The sequence below is a fragment of the Pleurodeles waltl genome, chromosome 4_1, assembly GCF_031143425.1.
Source record: "Pleurodeles waltl isolate 20211129_DDA chromosome 4_1, aPleWal1.hap1.20221129, whole genome shotgun sequence".
In the NCBI taxonomy this organism is placed as follows: domain Eukaryota; kingdom Metazoa; phylum Chordata; class Amphibia; order Caudata; family Salamandridae; genus Pleurodeles; species Pleurodeles waltl.
In genome coordinates this window covers 1,374,524-1,397,757 of record NC_090442.1, presented here as the reverse complement: position 1 = coordinate 1,397,757, position 23,234 = coordinate 1,374,524, and the positions used below count along the sequence as shown (strand labels likewise).

The 23,234-nt window shown below is 45.5% G+C and overlaps 1 gene segment (V, D, J or C); it reads left to right on the top strand.

Moving 5' to 3' along the window:
* The first annotated feature begins 6,748 nt into the window (after positions 1 to 6,748).
* The window catches only part of LOC138287218 (T-cell receptor alpha chain constant-like), a 68,359-nt gene continuing 51,873 nt past the window's right edge, over positions 6,749 to 23,234 (top strand). Inside the window, 1 exon segment of the C gene segment in view lies at positions 6,749 to 6,799. Coding sequence covers positions 6,760 to 6,799 — 40 coding nt within the window.

Sequence of the window (23,234 nt, the reverse complement as noted above, 5' to 3'; positions counted from 1 at the left end):
CTGTGAGTTACTATGAGTTATTGTGAGTTAGTAAGAGTTACTGTGAGTTGCTATGAGATTCTGCATGTGACTGTGTTACTATGACTTAGCACCAGTTACGCTTGGAGTACCATTCAATGCAGGCCAGGATTTGTATTGGATTGTAACCCAAAGTAACACAAAGTAACACTATGCGTGGCTTTGCGTTACTTTACGTCAAGGGGGTGTTCGAAGGTCAGTTCATGGGCGTTCCCAGGCAACCACCATTAGGTGTTGATGCAGATCCCTTTCTGCAAACATTCGTGGACAGTGAATTATGGCAAAAATGTATACCTCCTCGAGACAGGAGTAATGGGGAGAAATGTAATTCCTTTTTTTTCCTACTTTGAATGGATGCGTCATTGTACAGCCGACATAGGGGCTTATTTACAAGAAAGTGGTGCGGTGCTGCGCTACAATTGGCAGCACTGCGCTACGTCACTTCAAAAACGCAGATATGGCGCACCCCTGTGTTTCCCTTAGTGCTGGTACTAAATCTAGCTGCCAGCGCTAACGCCGGCATCCTTTCACCATATTGTACCATAGTGCAAGAGTGCCTGCGATGCAGAGAAGGATTGTTTATGTGCAGGAAGGTGTCCCTTCCTGCGCATAAACAATCTTCAAGGGTGATTTGTTACAAATCGTCATTCATTAATGATTGTTTATGTGCAGGAAGGTGTTTATGTGAAGGAAGGTGTTCCTTCCTGCACATAAACAATCTACAAGGGATATTTGTTACAAATTGTCATTCATTGATGATTGTTGATGTGCAGGAAGGTGTCCCTTCCTGCACATAAACACTCTACAAGGGTGAGTTGTTACAAGTCGTCATTAATTAATGATTGTTTATGTGCAGGAAGTGACAGCTTCCTGCATATAATCAATCATTCATGGCCTTTTGCTCTTTGTATGTGTGCATGGAAAAAGCATAAACGTATTCCTCCTCGTTGTGCCATGCCAACGCCACCTCCGTGGTGGCCTTAGTCTTTGGCGCTGCCACAGATTTACAATTTCTTGTAAATCTGGGGCAGCGTCAAAAGCAATGGGTAGTTGCAGTGGAACGCCCACTGCAACATCCATTCATGCCTCTCTGACGCAGAAAACTTCATCGGGGGCCCATATTTACAAGGGGGCGTTAAGCCGCCATCTTTAATTATGGCGCAAGGGGCTTGTAAATATGCCCCATAGAGTGCAGAAAAGTGTTAACGGATAGTTTTGTCCTGAAAAGAATCTGTTCTGGTGCAAAAAGGAGTCCTTGTGAAATACACACCCTTGCACTATGGCACAATGTTGTGTGCGTTGGCGCATGGCAGTTTACTGTGCACCCACGCAGGGAGTGTGGAAAGCAGCACCGCATCTCAGTAGTTATGGGGCTGTTCTGCTCTCTGTCTTCCACACAGAGCAGCGCTCTGTGTGGAGTTTGCGTTAATCTGGACCTTGTTTTTGTTGAAACAGTGAACATATAGCTCCCACTTTAGCTAAATAAGTTCAGATGAGAAGAGGTTTACTTCAAAGACTGAAGCAATCTCAGTAAGAAATGATGGCAAAGCCAATAGGTCTGGCTCTGAGCTGCTACCAAATGCAACACAGAAGGGCACAAATACCCACAGACTATGTGTGCCATGTCACGCTGCCTGACAGCTGTGGCCCAGACACCAAGAGATGATGGGTGTGAATAGTAAAACCATGCCTGCCTTGTACTCTGTACCTAACCCCCAGTAATCTGAATTTACCTTGCATCGGGAAGGCAATCCATGGGTGGAGTATGGACGTTCCCACGCAGCCACGCATGGATTTTGTAAACCTGGAATTGTATAGAAAAAGCTACGCATCCCTTAAGCAGGCAAAATGAGGACAGATATCTTTATTTCTCCTCATTACTTCCTCGTTATGTGTGATGCTCTCTGAAGAACACATAGAAAGAATAAATTACCTTTCAGTGTTGTTTTGTGCAAGAAGGAGTCCCTTCTGGCACAGAAACACTCCTGCCTGTAACACAGGCACCCTTGCACTAACATGCAAAAATGCCCGCGTTGCAGCTGGGCAGCCACAAATGTGTCTGGGCAGGGTGAGAGCTGAAGAGCGTCATACCTTGGTAATTATGGCACTTTTTGGCAGTCTCCCTGTCATGAAACACAGCGCAGGAACTTGTCTTCCTGCACTGAATTGCGTGAACTCAAAGCAAATCTGCCCTGCGGCGTTTAGAGTTAAATACACCAGGCTTGCTTATCACAAGTCTGTGGAAGGCCCAGTAAATGCAAGGACACTACAGATGATACCCCAGCTCCTGCAGTGAGCAGGGCAGTGTAATTTCAGATAGTAAGTAATGGAGTAAATCCACACCCATAAAAATATGTCCATGTCTTAAAAATGTTGAAAAGAGTTCACAAGATTTGCTTGGTTCTCCGGAATGAGCCAATGCAAAAATTATTTGTTTTTTTCATCTGGGGCATATTAAGAAAGAGTTGTGTGGGTCTTGCACTACACACCAGTGGTACACTCTCATATCTACCATTAGTGGTAGACCTGTAAATGCCCAAGGGGAAGCGTAACAAGCATAAATATCTTTGCTTCTCCTCCTTTAACCTCTTTCCCTGTGTGCATCATTCTGCAGCACACATAGAAAGAGGAAAAGGCAACAGAGGATTGTTTTTGTGCAGGAAGGTCTCCTTTGCACAATGGCGCCAGCGCAGGGGACAAGGGAGAAATGCACCGCATTACGTTAAATACTGCGCATTCCTGCCCTTTCCCTGTCACGCAGCACAGCACAGCAAGGTGATAAGGATACCTCTTGATGTGGAAGAATATTTTGTGTTACAGATTAGATGCGCCTAGAGGTTGCGGCAGGCGCTGTCACATAGTGAGCAGAGAGAGCTTCTTGTAAAGGGCGCTCACAGTGTGTGAACACGGCAGGCAACAGGCTGATCTTTGGGACAGGGACTAGACTCACTGTCCGTCCCCGTAAGTAGTGGAATCGCTGTGACTCAAGTGGGGCAGCGCTATGCAGCCAGTGCTTTATATTGTATGCATTGCAACATTTACATAGTGCTTCCTACCCCATGTGGGGCACTAGCCTATGTGGGCAGCAGGAACACTGTGTGGAGTGTGTGCTTGGAAGGAGTTTGTTTTTGTTTTGTTCCCATGTGAGAAGCTCTACCATGTTGTGCAGGTATCTTGTTATGGGATGCAGCGCTTAGAAGTCCGATGGATTGAGAGGTGTGAGAAAGACTCTTGGCTTCTCCTACAGCCTTCTTGCAAACTGGTTTTAAAAGTTGGTTTCCATTGTGGGCAGACTTTTGTGCGTCTCTTGAGGGGAAATTTGAATACACATGAAAGATTTGTCGCCTCCTTTTCTAAGGTGGTCTTAGACATCTCCACACCTCCTTGGGATACCTCCTGCCACTGGTGTGAGGGAGCTCCAGGCTGTTTGTTGTGGGATGGAATTCATTCACTCATTCAGGGCAGTTTATATGAGGTGCTCAATTGATTCAGACATTCAGGGCTGTCAAAAAGTTGGCATGGAATTAATTCACTCATTCAGGCATGTTTATAGGCGGGATATGAATTACCCCATTCAAGTATATTTCTAGGCAGGATTGAATTAATTCACTCATTCAGGGATGCTTATAAGCGGCACGGAATTCATTCACACATTCAGGGATGCTTGTAGGCCTTTTGATGGATATAAAACCCTGTATCTGAAGCGACCCCTAAAGCTCCTCCTGTGCTGCGGTCCCTCCCTCTCAGCCACACAGATGCCCCTGTCACTATGAGCGTACATGTGTTTGTGTGTGTGCGCATCTGTGCATGTGTGTGTGTGTGTGTAGTATGTGTGTGTGTGTCTGTTTCTGTGTGCATGCATGTGTTTGTCTGTGTGGGTGTGTGTAGTGTGGGTGTGCGTGTGTTTGTGTGTGTGCATGTGTCTTTTATGGTATGTGCATGTGTGTGCAGGTGTGTGTAGTGTCTGTGGTCATACGCGTGGGTACGTGTGTGAACAGTGTGTGTTTCTTTGTGTGTGTGTATCTATGTGGGTTGCTGTGTCTGTGCATGTGTTTAGTGTGCGTGTCCATCTGTATGGGTGCATGTGTGTAGTGTGTGTGTCTGTATGTTTGCGGGTGTGTGTCTGTGTGTGTACATGTGTGCAGTGTGTGTTGTGTCTGTTATTGTGTGTGTGTGTAGTGTGTGTTTGGAGGGAGGGGTTACCCTTGACTTTCCTCTTGCAGTGTTCAGGAGGCTCAGAGAGCTCAGGGGAGCAGAGGTGTAACGCAGGCCCCTACAGTGGCCCACCCGAGTTCCACACCCTCCTCAGCTCCCCTATGATCCCCGCCGCAATTCAAGTCCAAAGTCTCTGAATGTCTGCGAGTTATCAGAGTCCCGGGACCCCCCACAGCATCTCCAGGGGTGTGTGATGCTGTGGTACACACTGCACAGAGTGTTTTTGTAAAGCCTTTTCCTAGAGTGAAAGTATACGACAAACTCACCTTTGGACGTGGGACAAGCCTCGCAGTCCAGCTCAGTAAGTAGCTCCCAGAGGCACGTGCTAGACTCCAGATAGCGCCTCATGGTGTCACTTCAGTGATGGTCAGGCACACTTTTAATATTTGTCTACAAAAGCTGTGCAGGAGGCTCCTGGGGGTCCCCTTTATCCCACAGGCACAGGGTCGGTGGCACATTAACCCACTGCAGGCAGCTGCCTTGAGCCTCTGCCACGGGCGGCCACAAGAGGGGGTCAGATGCCACAAATTACACCAAAAACAGAGCTGTCGATAGATTAGAGGGAGCGCCCAGTTACAAAATGGTAATTTCCGTCTGGGCTCTGATCATCCTTTGCCATAAGATGGGCGGGAGCCTTGTCTGATAGCAAAGGTGAAAGTCTTGGCTCCTGGACACAGAGCTCATTGTGTGATCTTGCATAAACTCTTCTGTTTCTGTCTGAGGCGCAGAAAAAAGCAGAGTGCACTTAATGCAGTATTTAAAAATTGGATTTTACATCTTGTTGGTGCCGGCTCTGGCTCGGCAGCTTAGCTTCAGCTTCAGATACGATTATTGATGATACCTGAACAATGTCCTTGTTGGGGGCCCAGCCTTAGCTGGTGCCTCCTGGTTAAAACTAAACACTATGATGCCACCTACACCAAGATCAGCTCTTGTTAGATGTCCTGAGTGGGCCCCAGGGCCCTCAACAGTCTCCAGGACACTCATTTCAAACTTCTAACAGGGAAAAACCTCTGGTTCTTGCAGCACTTGAAGCGTGCAACACCACTGTATAGTTACAGTGTGTGTGATGTGTCCTTTCATACTTACAGTGTGTGCCTGTAAACAGTGTGTGTGTTGTGTCGTTTTATACTCAGGGTGTGCCTGTAACCCCATTCTGTACCTAAAGTGTGTGTGCCACGCCATGTTCTACCTAAAGGGTGTATGGTGTGTCAACTTCATTCTGTACTCTGTGTTTGTGCCACATCATGTTGTACCTAGAGTGTGTGTGATGTGTCTTTTTATATGCACAATGTGTGTGTCACACCATCTTGTACCTAAAGTGTGTGTGTTTTTGTTTAATATGTAAAGTGTGTGTGTGCGTCATACTATGCTATAGCTAGAGTGTGTGCGTTGTGTGGTTTTATACCCAGGGTGTGCGTGCAACAGCATTCCATACCCAAAGTGTGTGTGCCACACAATGTTGTACCTAGAGAGTGTGCCCTATGTCCTTTTATACCCATGATATGCATGCAATACCACATGTACCCAAAGTGTGTGTGCCACACCATGTTGTATATTGAGTATGTCTGTGCTATTGTTTAATAACGATAGTGTGTGTGTCATGCCATGTTGTACCTAGAGTGTGTGTGGTATTGTTTATTATGTATAGTGTGTGTGCCACACCATGTTGTACCTAGAGTGTGTGTGGTATTTTTTATTATGTATAGTGTGTGTGCTACGCCATGTTGTACCTATAGTGTGTGCGCTGTGTCCTTTCATAAGTACAGTGTGTGTGTCATGGCATGCTGTACATAGAGTGCGTGTGTTGTGTCGTTTTATACCCATGATATGCGTGCAATACCATTATGCACCCAAAGTGTGTATGCCACACCACATTGTATATCGAGTATGTGTATGCTATTGTTTAGTAACAATAGTGTGTGTATCATGCCATGTTGTAGCTAGAGTGTGTGTGGTATTGTTTATTATGTATAGTGTGTGTGCCACACCATGTTGTAGCTAGAGTGTGTGCGCTGTGTCCTTTCATAAGTACAGTGTGTGTGTCATGGTATGCTGTACATAGAGTGCGTGTGTTGTGTTGTTTTATACCCAGGATATGCGTGCAATACCATTATGCCACACCATGTTGTATATCGAGTATGTGTGTGCTATTGTTTAGTAACGATAGTGTGTGTGTGTCATGCCATGATTTACTTAGATTGTGTGTGCTGTGTTGTTTTTTCACCTCAGCACCATACACTGTGCACGGGTGGCAGGCCCCTCACTCGGTCCAGGGGAGGGGGCCACCTACATGTACTTTGCAGGGGCCCCCTTAAGTTGTGTTATGAGACTGTGGGTGTGCAGTGCCATTTTATATCCAGAATATGTAGTAAATGGTGGGAAGTGGGAGTCTGCTTGTGAGTTGTACACCCTGCAGGGTTGTGTGTCTGTCCCCCACGTCCAAGGGAGGGGACCTTTGCTTGAGGAAGTGATGCTTTTTGTAAGTCTGTTGGTCACTGTGTGAATCATGGATCCGGCTCGAAGATGCTTTTTGGAGGCGGAAGTCGATTAACAGTAAAGCCAAGTATGATCTAAAGCTTTTTACAGGTTTAAAATTCTGTTTTGATGTTAATTAATGGCAGACATGCAGACTGATCTTTAGAGAAAGACATCGGATTTTTGTCTTAGAAAGTCTGTTTTCAATGGAAAAAGTCCAGTGACAGGATATGGAGTGTATTTCAGCAAGAACTGGTAGACAATTTATACAATAAAGTATTCTAAGAGAACCACATTTTACAGAAAGACACAGGTGGCACCACAGAGAGTGCGGGGGCGACTTCTGATATTTAGGGCCTGACTTAGAGTTTGGCGGAGGAGTTACCCTGTCAAAAAGCGACGGATATCCCACCCTTCATATCACAATGTCCATAAGATGTATTAGGATTGTAATACTGTGGACGGGGAATCCCTCATGTTTGTGACGGATTACCCTGTCCACCAAACTCTAAATTAGGCTCTAATCCTAAAGCTGATATTTTCTGATCAACCTATTACAAAGATGAAATTAAATCTGTTTTAAGTTGTGTTTACCTGCAAGATGGTGAGACTTGAACAGAAAAAGCGATGGAGCAGGGCCTGAGTGAGTGTCTTATACCAGAGATGGTCAGACGGTGTGAGACCCTCACTTAAAACTGACCATGTCAGAGACGACCCCTGTACGGGAACTTTATCAGACTGAGGTGGAGGCCGAGCACTGTGGCATCTTCAGGGACAAAATTATAAGTAGAAGTACATTGATCGCAATCTCCACTCTGTTGATTTATCAATCAGAAAAACAAAAGAATCATGGCCTGATCTCTGGTGTTAGAAGATGCTACGTGTTATTCTCACTGCCTCCTCCGATCTTAAGGTAGGGGTGTTAGGAGGCTGCGTGTTATTCCACAGTCTCCTCTGATCTTAAGGTAGAGGTGTTACAAGGCTGCGTGTTATTCTCACTGCCTCCTCTGATCTCAAGGTAGAGGAGTTTGGAGGGTGCATGTTATTCTCACTGCCTCCTCTGATCTCAAGGTAGAGGTGTAGGCAGCTGTGTGTTATTCCTCAGTCTCCTCTGATCTTAAGGCAGTGGTATGAGGCTGTGTGTTATTCTGACTACTTCTCCGATCTTAAGGTAGGGGTGTTAGGAGGCTGCGTGTTATTCTCACTGCCTCCTCTGATCTCAAGGTAGAGGTGTAGGCAGCTGTGTGTTATTCCTCAGTCTCCTCTGATCTTAAGGCAGTGGTATGAGGCTGTGTGTTATTCTGACTACTTCTCCGATCTTAAGGTAGAGGTGTTACAAGGCTGCTTGTTATTTTCACTGCCTCCTCTGATCTTAAGGTAGAGGAGGTAGGAGGGTGCATTCTATTCCACAGTCTCCTCTGATATTAAGGTAGAGGTGTTAGGAGGCTGCGTGTTAATCTCCCTGCCTCCTCTGATATTACGGTAGAGGTGTTAGGAGGCTGTGTGTTATTTCTCAGTCTCCTCTGATCTTAAGGTAGAGGTGTAGGCGGCTGTATGTTATTCCTCAGTCTCCTCTGATTTTAAGGCAGTGGCAGGAGGCTGTGTGTTATTCTCACTACTTCTCAGATCTTAAGGTAGAGGTGTTACAAGGCTGCGTGTTATTTTCACTGTCTTCTCTGATCTTAAGGTAGTGGTAGGAGGCTGTATGTTAATCTCACTGCCTCCTCTGATCTTAAGGTAGAGGAGTTAGGAGGGTGCATTCTATTCCACAGTCTCCTCTGATATTAAGGTAGAGGTGTTAGGAGGGTGCATGCTATTCCACAGCCTCCTCTGATCTCAAGGTAGTGGTAGGAGGCTGTGTGTTATTCTCACTGCTCCTCTGATCTTAAGGTAGAGGTGTTAGGAGTCTGCGGGTTACTCCACAGTCTCCTCTGATCTTAATGTAGAGGTGATAATTAAGAGAGACTGAATGTCACTGCTTCTCTCTCTCTTCTCAGCCCAGGGTTAGGATAGTGAAGAGAGGCTGCTTTCCTGACATTGACCCCTCTGATTTCAGGGCAAAGGTCTTATGGAACAAAGGCAGAGTACCAGCACTGTTACTAGAGGTTCCATACCTTTAAAGGCAGAGTACCAGCACTGTTACTAGAGGTTCCATACCTTTCATGGTGGAATACCAGCACTGTTACTAGAGGTTCCATACCTTTCATGGTGGAGTACCAGCGCAGTTACTAGAGGTTCCATACCTTTCATGGCGGAGTACCAGCACTGTTACTAGAGGTTCCATACCTTTCATGGCGGAGTACCAGCACTGTTACTAGAGGTTCCATACCTTTAAAGGCAGAGTACCAGCACTGTTACTAGAGGTTCCATACCTTTAAAGGCAGAGTACCAGCACTGTTACTAGAGGTTCCATACCATTCATGGTGGAGTACCAGCGCAGTTACTAGAGGTTCCATTCCTTTCATGGCGGAGTACCAGCACTGTTACTAGAGGTTCCATACCTTTCATGGCAGAGTACCAGCACTGTTACTAGAGGTTCCATACCTTTAAAGGCAGAGTACCAGCACTGTTACTAGAGGTTCCATACCTTTCATGGTGGAGTATCAGCACTGTTACTAGAGGTTCCTTTCATGGTGGAGTACCAGTGCTGTTACTAGAGGTTCCATACCTTTAATGACAGAGTACCAGCACGGATACAAGAGGTACCTTACCTTTCATGGCGGAGTGCCAGCGTTGTTACTAGAAATCCCTTACCTTAAATGGCACAGTACCTGCACTCATCAGAAGAGATGCAGTTCTTTTAAAGGCACAGTACCAGAACCTATCCAGCACCTTTAGTGCATTTAATGTCAGAGTGCCAGCACATCTTAGAAGATGTTAAGTATGTTTAATGTCAGAGTACCAGCACATCTCAGTAACTAATAGGTACCTTATGCTAGTGCCAGCACATCTCAGTAACTAATAGGTACACTATGTTAGTACCAGCACATCTCAGTAACTAATAGGTACTTTATGCTAGTGCCAGCACATCTCAGTAACTAATAGGTACTTTATGCTAGTGCCAGCACGTCTCAGTAACTAATAGGTACCTTATGCTAGTGCCAGCACATCTCAGTAACTAATAGGTACACTATGTTAGTACCAGCACATCTCAGTAACTAATAGGTACTTTATGCTAGTGCCAGCACATCTCAGTAACTAATAGGTACTTTATGCTAGTGCCAGCACGTCTCAGTAACTAATAGGTACCTTATGCTTGTACCAGGACATCTCAGTAACTCACAGGTACTTTATGCTAGTACCAGCACATCTCAGTAACTAATAGGTACCTTATGCTAGTACCGGCACATCTCAGTAACTAATAGGTACTTTATGCTTGTACCAGGACATCTCAATAACTCAAAGGGACTTTATGCTAGTACCAGCACATCTCAGTAACTAATAGGTACACGATGCCTGTGCCAGCACATCTCAGTAACTAATAGGTACCTTATGCTAGTGAGTTCCTACACTCCTGTCCTTCCTCTATAAACACTGGTGATGAGTGTACACAGGATACTTCTGGGTGAGAGGGTTTTTGATGCACACAGTGTCACTGTGTGCAAGGTATAGGGAGCTGGAAACTTATATTCGGAGCAGGAACAAAGCTCTCAGTGGAACCTGGTGAGTACTGAGCGCTGGAGCATTTCCCAACCAGACCCGGGGGGACACTGCTGTGAGGGTGGGTTGGAGGTGGTCGGGTCATTAAAGGCTCAGGCTAGGTGCCTGGTGTTGGATTTACCTAATGGTTTGTTGCACAATTCACATGTCAAACGTTTTCAAGGCTCGGCACGTGCACGGTCTCTTAGAGTCAGAACTGACCCTCGGCTCCGGCTCGGCTCTCCCTGCTAATCGGTGGGCTCGCACACTCACGGGTGGGCAGCCCTGGACCCGAGCTTAGGGGTCAGGTACTCGAGTGACACCTGTAAGTCTGTGTCCACCCCAGTGCCTCACCTGCACCAAGCAGGGCCAGGAGGAGCAGTGACCCCCTGGAGAGATAGAAGTATTCATTCTACTCTTCAGGCAAAGAGCTGCTTTCAAATAGCCAAAGCCCCCCAAGAGGAATCATGCTTATTCTGTTAGCTCACAAACCGCTTGAAAGACTCTTAGGAGGAGACTTACTAAAGCTTTGCATCAGGGTTACGTTACTTTTATGGCACAGACTGGACGCCAAATTCTTTTTAGTTTTTGGTAAGCAACAAAAATCAAAAAATGTTGACTTCCTAAAATGGGACTCCAATGCCTTTCATACATAGTGAAAGTCTATTTTACATTTGCAAACGGTGGAATTTACCGATTCGCACCGTTTATGAATGCAAAGTCCTTTGATACATGTGGCCGTAAATGTTTTGCAGTAACTGTGTAGCACTTTCTATCCATACGTGAGATGCTGAGGCCCTTGCCCACATCAGCAGCATGTTCGACAGTGTACGGTGTGTGGTTGGAAGGATGATGTCTTTGTTTTGATCCTGTGTCAGAAGTGATTCCGTATTGTATTTGGTGACCACCGCGATGTGGTTATGGTGTTATGGGACACAGGGTTAGCAGTGTGGTGGGTGAAGAAGTGTGTGAGAGAGGACTGTAGTTTATGGTGTTCGGCAGTGTATGGTGTGTGGTTGGAAGGATGATGTCTTTGTTTTGATCCTGTGTCAGAAGTGATTCCGTATTGTGTTTGGTGACCACCACGATGTGGTTATGGTGTTATGGGACACAGGGTTAGCAGTGTGGTGGGTGAAGAAGTGTGTGAGAGAGGACTGTAGTTTATGGTGTTCGGCAGTGTATGGTGTGTGGTTGGAAGGATGATGTCTTTGTTTTGATCCTGTGTCAGAAGTGATTCCGTATTGTGCGTGGTGACCACCGCGATGTGGTTATGGTGTTATGGGACACAGGGTTAGCAGTGTGGTGGGTGAAGAAGTGTGAGAGAGAGGACTGTAGTTTATGGTGTTCTGCAGGCCGGTGGCATTGAGCAGCTCTGCAGGTACCTGTAAGGAATTTCTTAAGATTGTAGTCCACGTAGCTGGTTACTGCACTGGGATGTCCATTCTGGGAATATTTGTTTAAGGTTTATGGTCCTGAGCAGGCATGGGTTGGAGGGGGACATGCTGGGGTGACCTGCTGGGATGGACTTTGGTAGTATCATCCCACATCTGATTGTCATTGTGAGATGTCAGAGAGTGATCGAAGAATGTATCTTGTGGGGACCTGCAGTGGTGGCCTGAGTTCATGCCCTCCATTGGCCAGCAGCAAGGGCAGATCTCTTCAGTTATTCCATGACTCTTCGGTGGACGATGGGTGGTTTATTGCTGTGGACTGGGGCAGCACAGGGTGATGCACACGGCCTGTACCAGTTTTGTTTTATGTCAGTGTAAGAGTGCCAAGCAGTATAAGGGGAGGTAACTCCTCTGTGTTTTTTCTTTACGCCCATCTGCATGTGGCCTGAGCCCATACCTATTATACTGTATTTCTGAATACAGACACCACAGAGTGTACTATGTGCCATGTGAATAACATTGTTACAATCTAAATAAGCACTTTGATTGACATTAGCACCTCTGGTTCTGTATTTTCTGCATTGACAGCTTCATGGTGACAACATCACAACATATTTACTGTTTTTTAGTTATGAAATGTACTTGTTGAAGAAAAGCAGTGTAGATTTGGTCTTTGTAAGTGTCGTGCATGGTCCATATTACCAGAAATTCAGCTTTGTTCCTCCTCTCGAAGCGGGGCCAACATTATCACCTCCACTTTTAGGACAATGAACATTTGGAGGCAGAGGGTGCTGTCCTTAAAGGTCGCCTAAAAATGTTCTTGCCAAGTGTAATGTCTAGTGGTATCTAGTGGCTGTCTAGCAGTATCTAGCAGCATCTAGCGGTATCTAGTGATGTCTAGTGTTATCTTTTGGTAGCTAGTGGGTTCTAGTGGTATTTTGCAGCTGTCTAGACATATCTAGTGAGTTCTAGTGGTATCTAGTGGTATCTAGCATTATCTACAAGTATTTAGCAGTATCTAGTGGTATCTAGTGACTATCTAGAGGTCTAGCAGTATCTAGCAGCATCTAGTGGAATCTAGCAGTATCTATGTGTATTTAGTGGTATCTAGCGGTATCTCGTGCTAGAGGCATCTTGTGGCTATCTAGCAGTATCAACATGTATCTAGCAGTATCTAGTGGTATCTAGCGAGTTCTAGCGGTATCTAGCTGTATCTTGGGACTGTCTAGAGGCATCTAGTGGCTATCTAGCAGTATCGAGCTACTGTTTAGCGGTATCTAGTGGCTGCCTGGAGGTATATAGAGGTTGTCTAGCAGCATCTAGTGGTATCTAGTGGTATCTAGCAGGTTCTAGCAGTATCTAGCAGTATCTAGTTGTATCTCGCAACTGTCTAGCGGTATCTAGTGGCTATATAGCAGTATCTACATGTATCTAGCAGTATTTAGAGGTACCTAGTGGTATGTTGCAGCTGTCTGGCAGTATCTAGTGACTGTCTAGCGGTATCTAGTGGTTGTCTAGAGGCTGTCTAGCTGTATCTAGAAAATGTCTACAGGTATCTACCAGTATCTAGAGACCATCTAGCGGCATCTAGTGGTATCTAGTGCTATCTAGAGGCTGTCTACTGGTGTCTAGTGGTATCCAGCAGTATTTAGTGTTATCCAGTGCTATCTAGTGGTATCAAGCGGGTTCTAGCGGTATCTATCTGTATTTCGCGCCTGTGCAGAGGAATCTAGTGGCTATCTAGCAGTATCTACATGTATCTAGCAGTATCTAGCGGTATCTGGTGGTATCTTGCGGTTGTCTAGCAGTATCTAGTGACTGTCTAGCGGTATCTATTGGTTGTCTAGTGGTATCTAGAGGCTATCTATCTGTATCTAGAGATTGTCTACAGGTATCTAGAGACCATCTAGAGCTCATCTAGCGGCACCTAGTGGTATCTAGTGCAATCTAGAGCCTGTCTACTGGTATCTAGTGGGTTCTAGTGGAATCTATCTGTATCTTGCCCCAGTGTTGAGGTATCTAGTGGCTATCTAGCAGTATCTACATGAATCTAGCAGTATATAGCGGTATCTAGTGGTATCAAGCGGCTGTCTAGCAGTATCTAGTGACTTTCTAGCGGTATCTAGTGGTTGTCTAGAGGTATCTAGAGACTAGCTAGCTGTATCTAGAAGTATCTAGAGACTGTCTACAGGTATCTATCAGTATCTAGAGAATATCTTGCGGCAACTAGTGGCATCTAGTGCTATCTAGAGGCTGTCTACTGGTATCTAGTGGTAGCTAGTGGTTTCTAGTGGTATCTAGAGGTATCTAGTGCTATCTAGTGGTATCTAGTGGTATTTAGAGGTATCTAGTGGTATCTAGTGGGCTCTAGCAGTATCTAGTTGTATCTTGCAACTGTCTAGAGGAATCTAGTGGCTATGTAGCAGCGTCTAGCAGCATCTAGTTGTATCTAGAGGTATCTAGCAGGTTCTAGCAGTATCTAGCGATATCTAGCTGTATGTTGCGACTGTCTAGAGGTATCTAGTGGCTACCTAGCAGTAACTATGTGTATCTAGCAGTATCTAGTGATATCTAGTGGTATCTAGCAATATCTAGTAGTATCTAGTGTTATCTAGTGGGTTCTAGCGGTATCTAGCTGTATCTCACGACTGTCTAGAGGTATCTAGTGGCTATCTAGCAGTACCTAAATAAATCTAGCAGCATCTAGCGGTATTTAGTGGTAACTTGCGGCTGTCTAGCAGTATCTAGTGACCATCTAACGGTATCTAGTGGTTGTCTAGAGTTATCTAGAGACTGCCTAGCTGTATCTAGCAGTATCTAGAGAATATCTTGCGGCATCTAGTGGCATCTAGTGCTATCTAGAGGCTGTCTACCGGTATCTAGTGGTAGCTAGAGGTATCTAGCAGTATCTAGTGGTATCTAGTGGGAACTAGAGGTATCTAGTTGTATCTCGCGACTGTCTAGAGGTATGTAGTGACTATGTAGCAGGTGTGTCTAGCAGTATCTAACGGTATCTAATGGCTGTCTATCTGTATCTAGTGACTGTCTAGTGGTATCTAGCGGTTGTCTAGAGGTATTTAGAGGCTGTCTAGCTGTAGCTAGCGGTATCTAGCAACTGTCTACAGGTATCTAGCAGTATCTAGCGACTATGTAGCGGTATCAAGTGTTATATAGTGCTATCTAGCAGCTGTCTACCGGTATTTAGTGGCTGTCTACCGGTATCTAGTGGCTGTCTAGCAGTATGTAGGTGTATGTAGTGGTATTTAACTGCTGTCTAACAGTATCTAGTGGCTGTCTAGTGGTATCTAGAGCTGTCTCACAGTATTTAGGTGGATATAGCAGTATCTAGCTTCTGTCTAGTGGTGAATAGCAGTATCTAGTGTTATCTAGCAGTTGTCCAGTGGTATCTAGTGCTATGTACCGGTATTTAGTGGCTGTCTACCGGTATCTAGTGGCTTCCTAGCAGTATGTAGGTGTATGTAGTGGTATTTAGCTGCTGTCTAACAGTTTTGAGTGGCTGTCTAGTGGTATCTTGAGCTGTCTCACAGTATTTAGGTGTATACAGCAGTATCTAGCTGCTGTCTAGTGGTATATAGCAGTATCGAGTGGTATCTAGCAGCTGTCCAGTGGTATCTAGTGCTATGTAGCGGTATCTAGTGGCTGTACAGCGGTACCTAGCAGCTATCTAGCGCTATCAAGCGGCTGCCTAGTGCTATCTAGTGGCATCTAGTGCTATCTAGAAGTAGCTAGCTGCTGTCTAGCAATATCAAGCGGCTGTCAAGCGGTATCAAGCGGCTGCCTAGTGCTATTTAGCATTATCTAGTGTTACCTAGCATCAGTCTAGTGGTATGTAGGGGTATCTTGTGGTATCTACCAGCTGTCTAGTGGTATCTAGCTGCTGTCTAGCAGTATCTAGTTGCTGTCTAGCCATATCTAGCGGCTGTCTAGCGGTATCTAGCCGCTGCCTACCGGTATTTAGCCACTGTCTAGTGATATCTACAGTACCTAACGGCTGTCTAGGGGTATCTAGCGGCTGACTAGCAGTATCTAGCAGTATACAGCAGCGATATAGCAGTATCTGACGGTATCTAACTGTATCTACCGGTGTCTAGTGGTATCTAGAGGTATGTAGCGGTACCTAGCTGCTGTCTAGTGGTACCTTACTCCATGAGTGTGTCACGTTATCACGAGCAGGGATTTCTGTGTACCAGAGGATAAATTAAGAACGGATGGAGGGAGCATTGAGGTTTTTGTTAAGGCCTAGACCACTGTGCCAATGCGGGCCAGAAAATCCTCTTTGGTGCTGGGACCCGGCTGACAGTGTTACCGGGTGAGTGCAATGACTCAGAAATGCACAGCCGGCATGAGGGCCAGGAGGTTCTCTGTTACTGAGAGTTCACGTTCACAATGGTATTTGTTGAGTAATTCTGTTACATCTAATGTCCCAGGACCTCTCAGCTGCACCTCTGTCTGCACGGAGTGTGTAACCTATGTATGAGTCAATGAATACCATGGACTTACACATGTGTTGTTGGATCTGTTTATAGGGGGCATTGATTGAATTCAGGGGTCTTGCTCTTCTCCTGAGTAACACTCACCTAGAGAGTTTGCAGAGCTTTCAGCAATAACCCTACACCTCTCTCCTACAGCAGAGTGTGTAATTTATATATGGCCGATGGACACAATAGACTTACAGGTGATTTATTGGGTCTCCTTGTAGAGGACACTGATTGAATTCAGGAGAGTGGTTGTTGTCACTTGATTGATTTCAGGAGAGTGGTTATAGTCACTTGATTGAGTTCAGGAGAGTGGCTGTTGTCACTTGATTGAATTCAGGAGAACGGTTGTTGTCACTTGATTGAGTTCAGGAGAGTGGTTGTTGTCACTCTATTGAATTCGGAATAGCGGTTGGTGTCACTTGATTAAATTCAGGAGAGTGGTTGTTGTCACTTGATTGAATTGAGGAGAGTGGTTGTTGTCACTTGATTGAATTGAGGAGAGTGGTTGTTGTCACTTGATTGAATTGAGGAGAGTGGTTGTTGTCACTTGATTGAGTTCAGGAGAGTGGTTGTTGTCACTTGATTGAATTAAGGTAAGTGGTTGTTGTCACTTGATTGAATTGAGGAGAGTGGTTGTTGTCACTTGATTGAATTGAGGAGAGTGGTTGTTGTCACTTGATTGAATTCAGGAGAGCGGTTGTTGTCACTTGATTGAATTAAGGTAAGTGGTTGTTGTTACCTGATGGAATTCAGGAGGGTGGTTGTTGTTCCGAGTTGAATGCCCCGGAGTGTATGCAGACCTTTAAACCTTCACCACCTCTGCAACTCTGATCTATAGCGAAGGGTTTAACCCATATATGGTCGATAATCATGACAGACTTACAAATCTATTGGAGGGTCTTGCACAGTTTCATAGTTGTTGAGTATTTTTACCTAGGATCAAAATCTGGTTGTATAACAGAACACTGATTGTTGTGTAAAAATACTGTCACCAGATGATTGACTACTATAATAATGAGAAGGTAAGTATATGTAGGTCTGTATACATATGCTACTCTTACCTCACTTCCACATACCTTGACTATATATATCATCAAGGTACATATATGTGGGACTGACTACCCTAGACCTAAATCAAATTACATATACTTTCATTCAACATTTCATGGTAAAATGATTTATATGATTGATATTCTGGTAGTAAAACGCATAATCCAGGACGCAAACCTGCATTGCTTACTTTGCATATATGGCAAGGCTGCACAACTATAAAACCTGATGCAGCAAGCTTGCGCAGCATTCAAATCAAATGCAGCAAGCTAACACAGCTTTAAAGCCTGATGCAGCAAGCTAACACAGCTTTAAAGCCTGATGCAGCAAGCTAATGCAGCTTTAATGCCAGATGCAGCAAGATAACACAGCTTTAAAGCCCGATGCAGCAAGATAACACAGCTTTAAAGACAGATGCAGCAAGCTAACACAGCTTTAAAGGCAGATGCAGCAAGACAACACAGCTTTAAAGTTAGATGTAACAATCTAACACAGCTTTAAAGAGAGATGCAACAAGCTAACACAGCTTTAAAGCCAGATGCAGCAAGCTAACACAGCTTTAATGCCAGATGCAGCAAGCTAACACAGCTTTAAAGACTGATGCAGCAAGCTAATGCAGCTTTAAAGCCAGATGCAGCAAGATAACACAGCTTTAAAGCCCGATGCAGCAAGATAACACAGCTTTAAAGACAGATGCAGCAAGCTAACACAGCTTTAAAGCCAGATGTAACAAGCCTACACAGTTTTAAAGTTAGAAGTAACAAGCTAACACAGCTTTAAAGAGAGATGCAGCAAGCTAACACAGCTTTAAAGCCAGATGCAGCAAGCTAACACAGCTTTAAAGCCTGATGTAGCAAGCTAACACAGCTTTAAAGCCTGATGCAGCAAGCTAACACAGCTTTAAAGACAGATGCAGCAAGCTAACACAGCTTTAAAGCCTGGTGCAGCAAGATAACACAGCTTTAAAGACAGATGCAACAAGCTAGCACAGCTTCAAAGCCCGATGTAGCAAGATAACACAGCTTCAAAGAGAGATGCAACAAGCTAACACAGCTTTAAAGCCAGATGCAGCAAGCTAACACAGCTTTAATGCCAGATGCAGCAAGCTAACACAGCTTTAAAGACTGATGCAGCAAGCTAATGCAGCTTTAAAGCCAGATGCAGCAAGATAACACAGCTTTAAAGCCCGATGCAGCAAGATAACACAGCTTTAAAGACAGATGCAGCAAGCTAACATAGCTTTAAAGCCAGATGTAACAAGCTAACACAGCTTTAAAGTTAGATGTAACAAGCTAACACAGCTTTAAAGAGAGATGCAGCAAGCTAACACAGCTTTAAAGCCAGATGCAGCAAGCTAACACAGCTTTAAAGCCTGATGTAGCAAGCTAACACAGCTTTAAAGCCTGATGCAGCAAGCTAACACAGCTTTAAAGACAGATGCAGCAAGCTAACACAGCTTTAAAGCCTGGTGCAGCAAGATAACACAGCTTTAAAGACAGATGCAACAAGCTAGCACAGCTTCAAAGCCCGATGTAGCAAGATAACACAGCTTCAAAGCCTGATGCAGCAACATAACACAACTCTAAAGCCCGATGCAGCAAGCTAACACAGCTTTAAAGCCAGATGCAGCAAGCTAACACATCTTTAAAGCTTGATGCAGCAAGATAACACAGCTTTCAAGACGGATGCAGCAAGCTAACACAGCTTTAAAGCCTGATGCAGCAAGACAACACAGCGTTGAAACCAGATGTAGCAAGTTTACACAGATTTTAAAGCCAGACGCAGTCCCCTAACACACTTTGAAATCAGACGCAGCAAGCTTCCACAGCCTTAGAATCAGATGCAGCAAGCTTACACAGCCTTAGGATCAGAAGCAGCAAGCTTACAGAGCCTTAGAATCAGATACAGCAATCTTACAGAGCCTTAGAATCAGATACAGCAAGCTTATACTGCTTTAGAGTCAGATGCAGCAAGTTTACACAACCTTAGAATCAGATGCAGCAAGGTTACACAGCCTTAGGAACAGACGCAGCAAGCTTACACAGCCTTAGGATCAGACGCAGTAGGCTTACACAGCCTTAGAATCAGATACAGCAAGCTTGCACTGCTTTAGAGTCAGATGCAGCAAGCTTACACAACCTTAGAATCAGATGCAGCAAGCTTACACTGCTTTAGAGTCAGATGCAGCAAGCTTGCACAGCCTTAGAATCAGATGCAGCAAGCTTGCACAGCCTTAGATTCAGATGCAACAACCTAACACACTTCGGAATCAGACACAGCAAGCTTCCACAGCCTTAGAATCAGATGCAACAACCTAACACACTTCGGAATCAGACACAGCAAGCTTCCACAGCCTTAGAATCAGATGTAGCAAGCTTACACACTTCGGAATCAGACTCAGCAAGCTTACACAGCCTTAGAATCAGATGCAGCAAGCTTACACACTTTGGAATCAGATGCAGCAAGCTTGCTCAGCCTTAGATTCAGATGCAACAACCTAACACACTTTGGAATCAGATGAAGCAAGCTAACACTGCTTTAGAGTCAGATGCAGCAAGCTTACACAGCCTTAGGATTAGGCGCAGCAAGTTTATATAACCTTAGAATAAGACGCAGCAAGCTAACACAGCCTTAGAATCAGATGCAGCAAGCTTGTATAACCTTAGAATAAGATGAAGCAAGCTTACACTGATTTAGAGTCAGATGCAGGAAGCTTACACAGCCTTAGAATCAGATGCAGCAAGCTTACACAGCCTTAGAATCAGATGCAGCAAGCTTACACACAGCCTTAGAATCAGATGCAGCAAGTTTACACAGCCTTAGAATCAGATGCAGCAAGCTTGCACAGCCTTAGAATCAGATGCAACACGCTTACACAGCCTTAGAATCAGATGCAGCAAACTTGCACAGCCTTAGAATCAGATGCAGCAAGCTTACACAGCTTTAGAATCAGATACAGCAAGCTTGCACAGCCTTAGAATCAGATGCAGCAAGTTTACACAGCTTTAGAATCAGATGCAGCAAGCTTACACATCCTTAGAATCAGATGCAACAAGCTTACACAGCCTTAGAATCAGATGCAACAAGCTTGCACAGCCTTAGAATCAGATGCAGCAAGTTGGCACAGCCTTAGAATCAGATGCAGAAAGCTTACACAGCCTTAGAATCAGATGCAGCAAGCTTGCACAGCCTTAGAATCAGATGCAGCACGCTTACACAGCCTTAGGATCAGACGCAGCAAGCTTTCACAGCCTTAGGATCAGATGCAGCATGCTTACACAGCCTTAGGATCAAACGCAGCAAGCTTTCACAGCCTTAGGATCAGATGCAGCAAGCTTACACATACTTAGAATCAGATGCAGCAAGCTTACACATCCTTAGGATCAGACGCAGCAAGCTTACACAGCCTTAGGATCGGACGCAGCAAGCTTACACAGCCTTAGAATCAGATGCAGCAAGCTTCCACAGCCTTAGGATCGGACGCAGCAAGCTTAATCTGCTTTAGGTTTAGATGCAGCAAGTTTACACAGTTTTAAAACCAGATTATAAAAGCTTTCTCAGTTGTTTGTCCGGCTACTGGAAGTTTGCACAGCTTTATAGTTAGCTGCACCAAAGGTTCTGCAAATGAAGATATTTTGCAATAACTGTACTTGTCTAACAGAGCTTGATGGCATTCTGATATATGAGAGCCGGGAAGAGGTCATGCCCATCCTAAGACCACAGGTCTTTGGTAGTTCATCAGGTTCTGGGAAGTTTGCCAGCTCAGTTCCGTGGAGTGAAAACCCCAGAGGGTCCCTGCTGCCTCCTCTGGCCTCCATAGTCATCACAGATGTCCTTTGACACTTCAGCTGGACCTGTGACCACCTGTTCAACATGAGACATGTGTGCACAGAAAGACAGTGCGCACAGCTTCTGCCTGGGTATACACCGAGCCGTAAGCAGTGGTGTGACGAGAGAGGCTCCTGAGAAGACGTTCACTATGATTGATACCATAAGTGCACAGGATGCAGGAGAAAAGAGGGCTCCGGGCAAGAGAGAGGTTTTTGATGAAGACCCTGTTACTGTGTGAATACTGGGGGGAGCTGGAAGCTGGTGTTTGGGGAAGGAACAAAGCTCTCTGTGAAGCCAGGTAAGTCCAGAGCTCAAGATGATTGCATAACTCACCCTCAGGTACCACCTAATACCCTCAGGTACCATCTTTAACCATCAGAAACCACTGTTCACCCTCAGGTACCAATGTTAATCCTCAGGCACTGCTGCTCACCCTCAGGTGCCCCCTCTTACACTCAGGAGCTACAGCTCACCGTTAGGTACTGCAGCTCACCCTTCAAGTACCACCTATTACCCTCAAGTACCACCTTTCACCCTCAGGTAACACTGCCCACCCTCAGCTACCACGGTCACCCTCAACTACCACCTTACACCCTCAGGTAACACTGCTCACCCTCAGGTACCACTGCTCACCCTCAGGTACTGCTGCTCACCCTCAACTACCACCTCTCACCCTAAGGTGCCACCTTCAACCCTCAGGTACCACTGTTCATCTGTAGGTACCACTGCTCACCCTCAGGCACTGCTGCTCACCCTCAGGTACCCCTTCTTACCCTCAGGTGCTACAGCTCACCCTAAGGTACTGCAGCTCACCCTTAGGTACCACCATTGCTCTCAGGTACCACCTTTCATCCTCAGGTAACACCTCTCACCCTCAGCTATTACTGGTCACCCTTAACTACCACATCTCACCCTCAGGTACCACTGCTCACCCTCAGGTATCACTGTTCCCCAGCAGGCACTGCTGCTCACCCTCAACTACCACCTCTTATCCTCAGGTGCCACCTTCAACCCTCAGGTATCATTGTTCACTAGCAGGTACTACTTCTCACCCGCAGGCAGTGCTGCTCACCCTCATGTACGCCTTCTTACCATAAGGTGCTACAGCTCACCCTCAGTGTCACAGACAAGCCCCCCACACACACCTCAGTGTCACAGACAAGCCCCCCACACACACCTCAGTGTCACAGACAAGCCCCCCACACACACCTCAGTGTCACAGACAAGCCACCCCACACACACCTCAGTGTCACAGACACGTTCCCCAACACACACACGCACACCGCCCACACACACACACACACAGACACACATGCACACACAAACACACACTCACCTCAGTGTCACAGACAAGCCCACAACACAGTGGCACAGACAACCCCCCACACACTCACCTCAGTGTCACAGACAAACCCCCCCCACACTGAGACAGAGATGCTTTTTGTGGTCCTTGTGTCACAGTGTGAATTATGGAACAGGGCGGAAGGCGCGATTTGGAGGCAGAACACAATTAAGTGTAAACCCAGGTAGGTACTCGCCACTGCCCATGTAGGTACTCATCACTGCGCTTCACTCTTGATGTTATATTTAAGGTCCACCTTGGAACGTAATATTTATAAAAAGCTGGATGTTGTCAGTGATAATTCGGAATTATCAAAGACCATTTTCACTCTTCGCTGAGTTTTAAGGTCCCCGTGACAAGTGGAGTTGAATCTCCTTTCAAGAGCAAACCCCAACTTACTCATGAAAATAGATCGCAAGTCAGGAGGAAATTTCACAATCTGACGGTTTTGCAGATAGTGGTTTTACGAAGCAAAACCTCAAGATAATTTGACTGCCAAGGAACTTCTTCTTATCTCAGGGTCAGGAGTGATAGTTAAGGTAAGGCTGTGGGTTGTTCCTGTTGCCTCCTCCGATCTCAGGGTCAGGGGCAATAGTTAAGAGTGGTCTCAGGTCTCCTACTCTCTGTGGTCTCAGGTTTCCTTCTCCATGTGGTCTCATGTCTCCTCTTTCTCCATGCTCTCAGGACAGCTACTTCCTGTGGTCTCAGGTCTCCATAAGGAATCCTTGTTGCTGCTGTCCTAGGCTTCCTTCACTCTATGGTTTCAGGTCT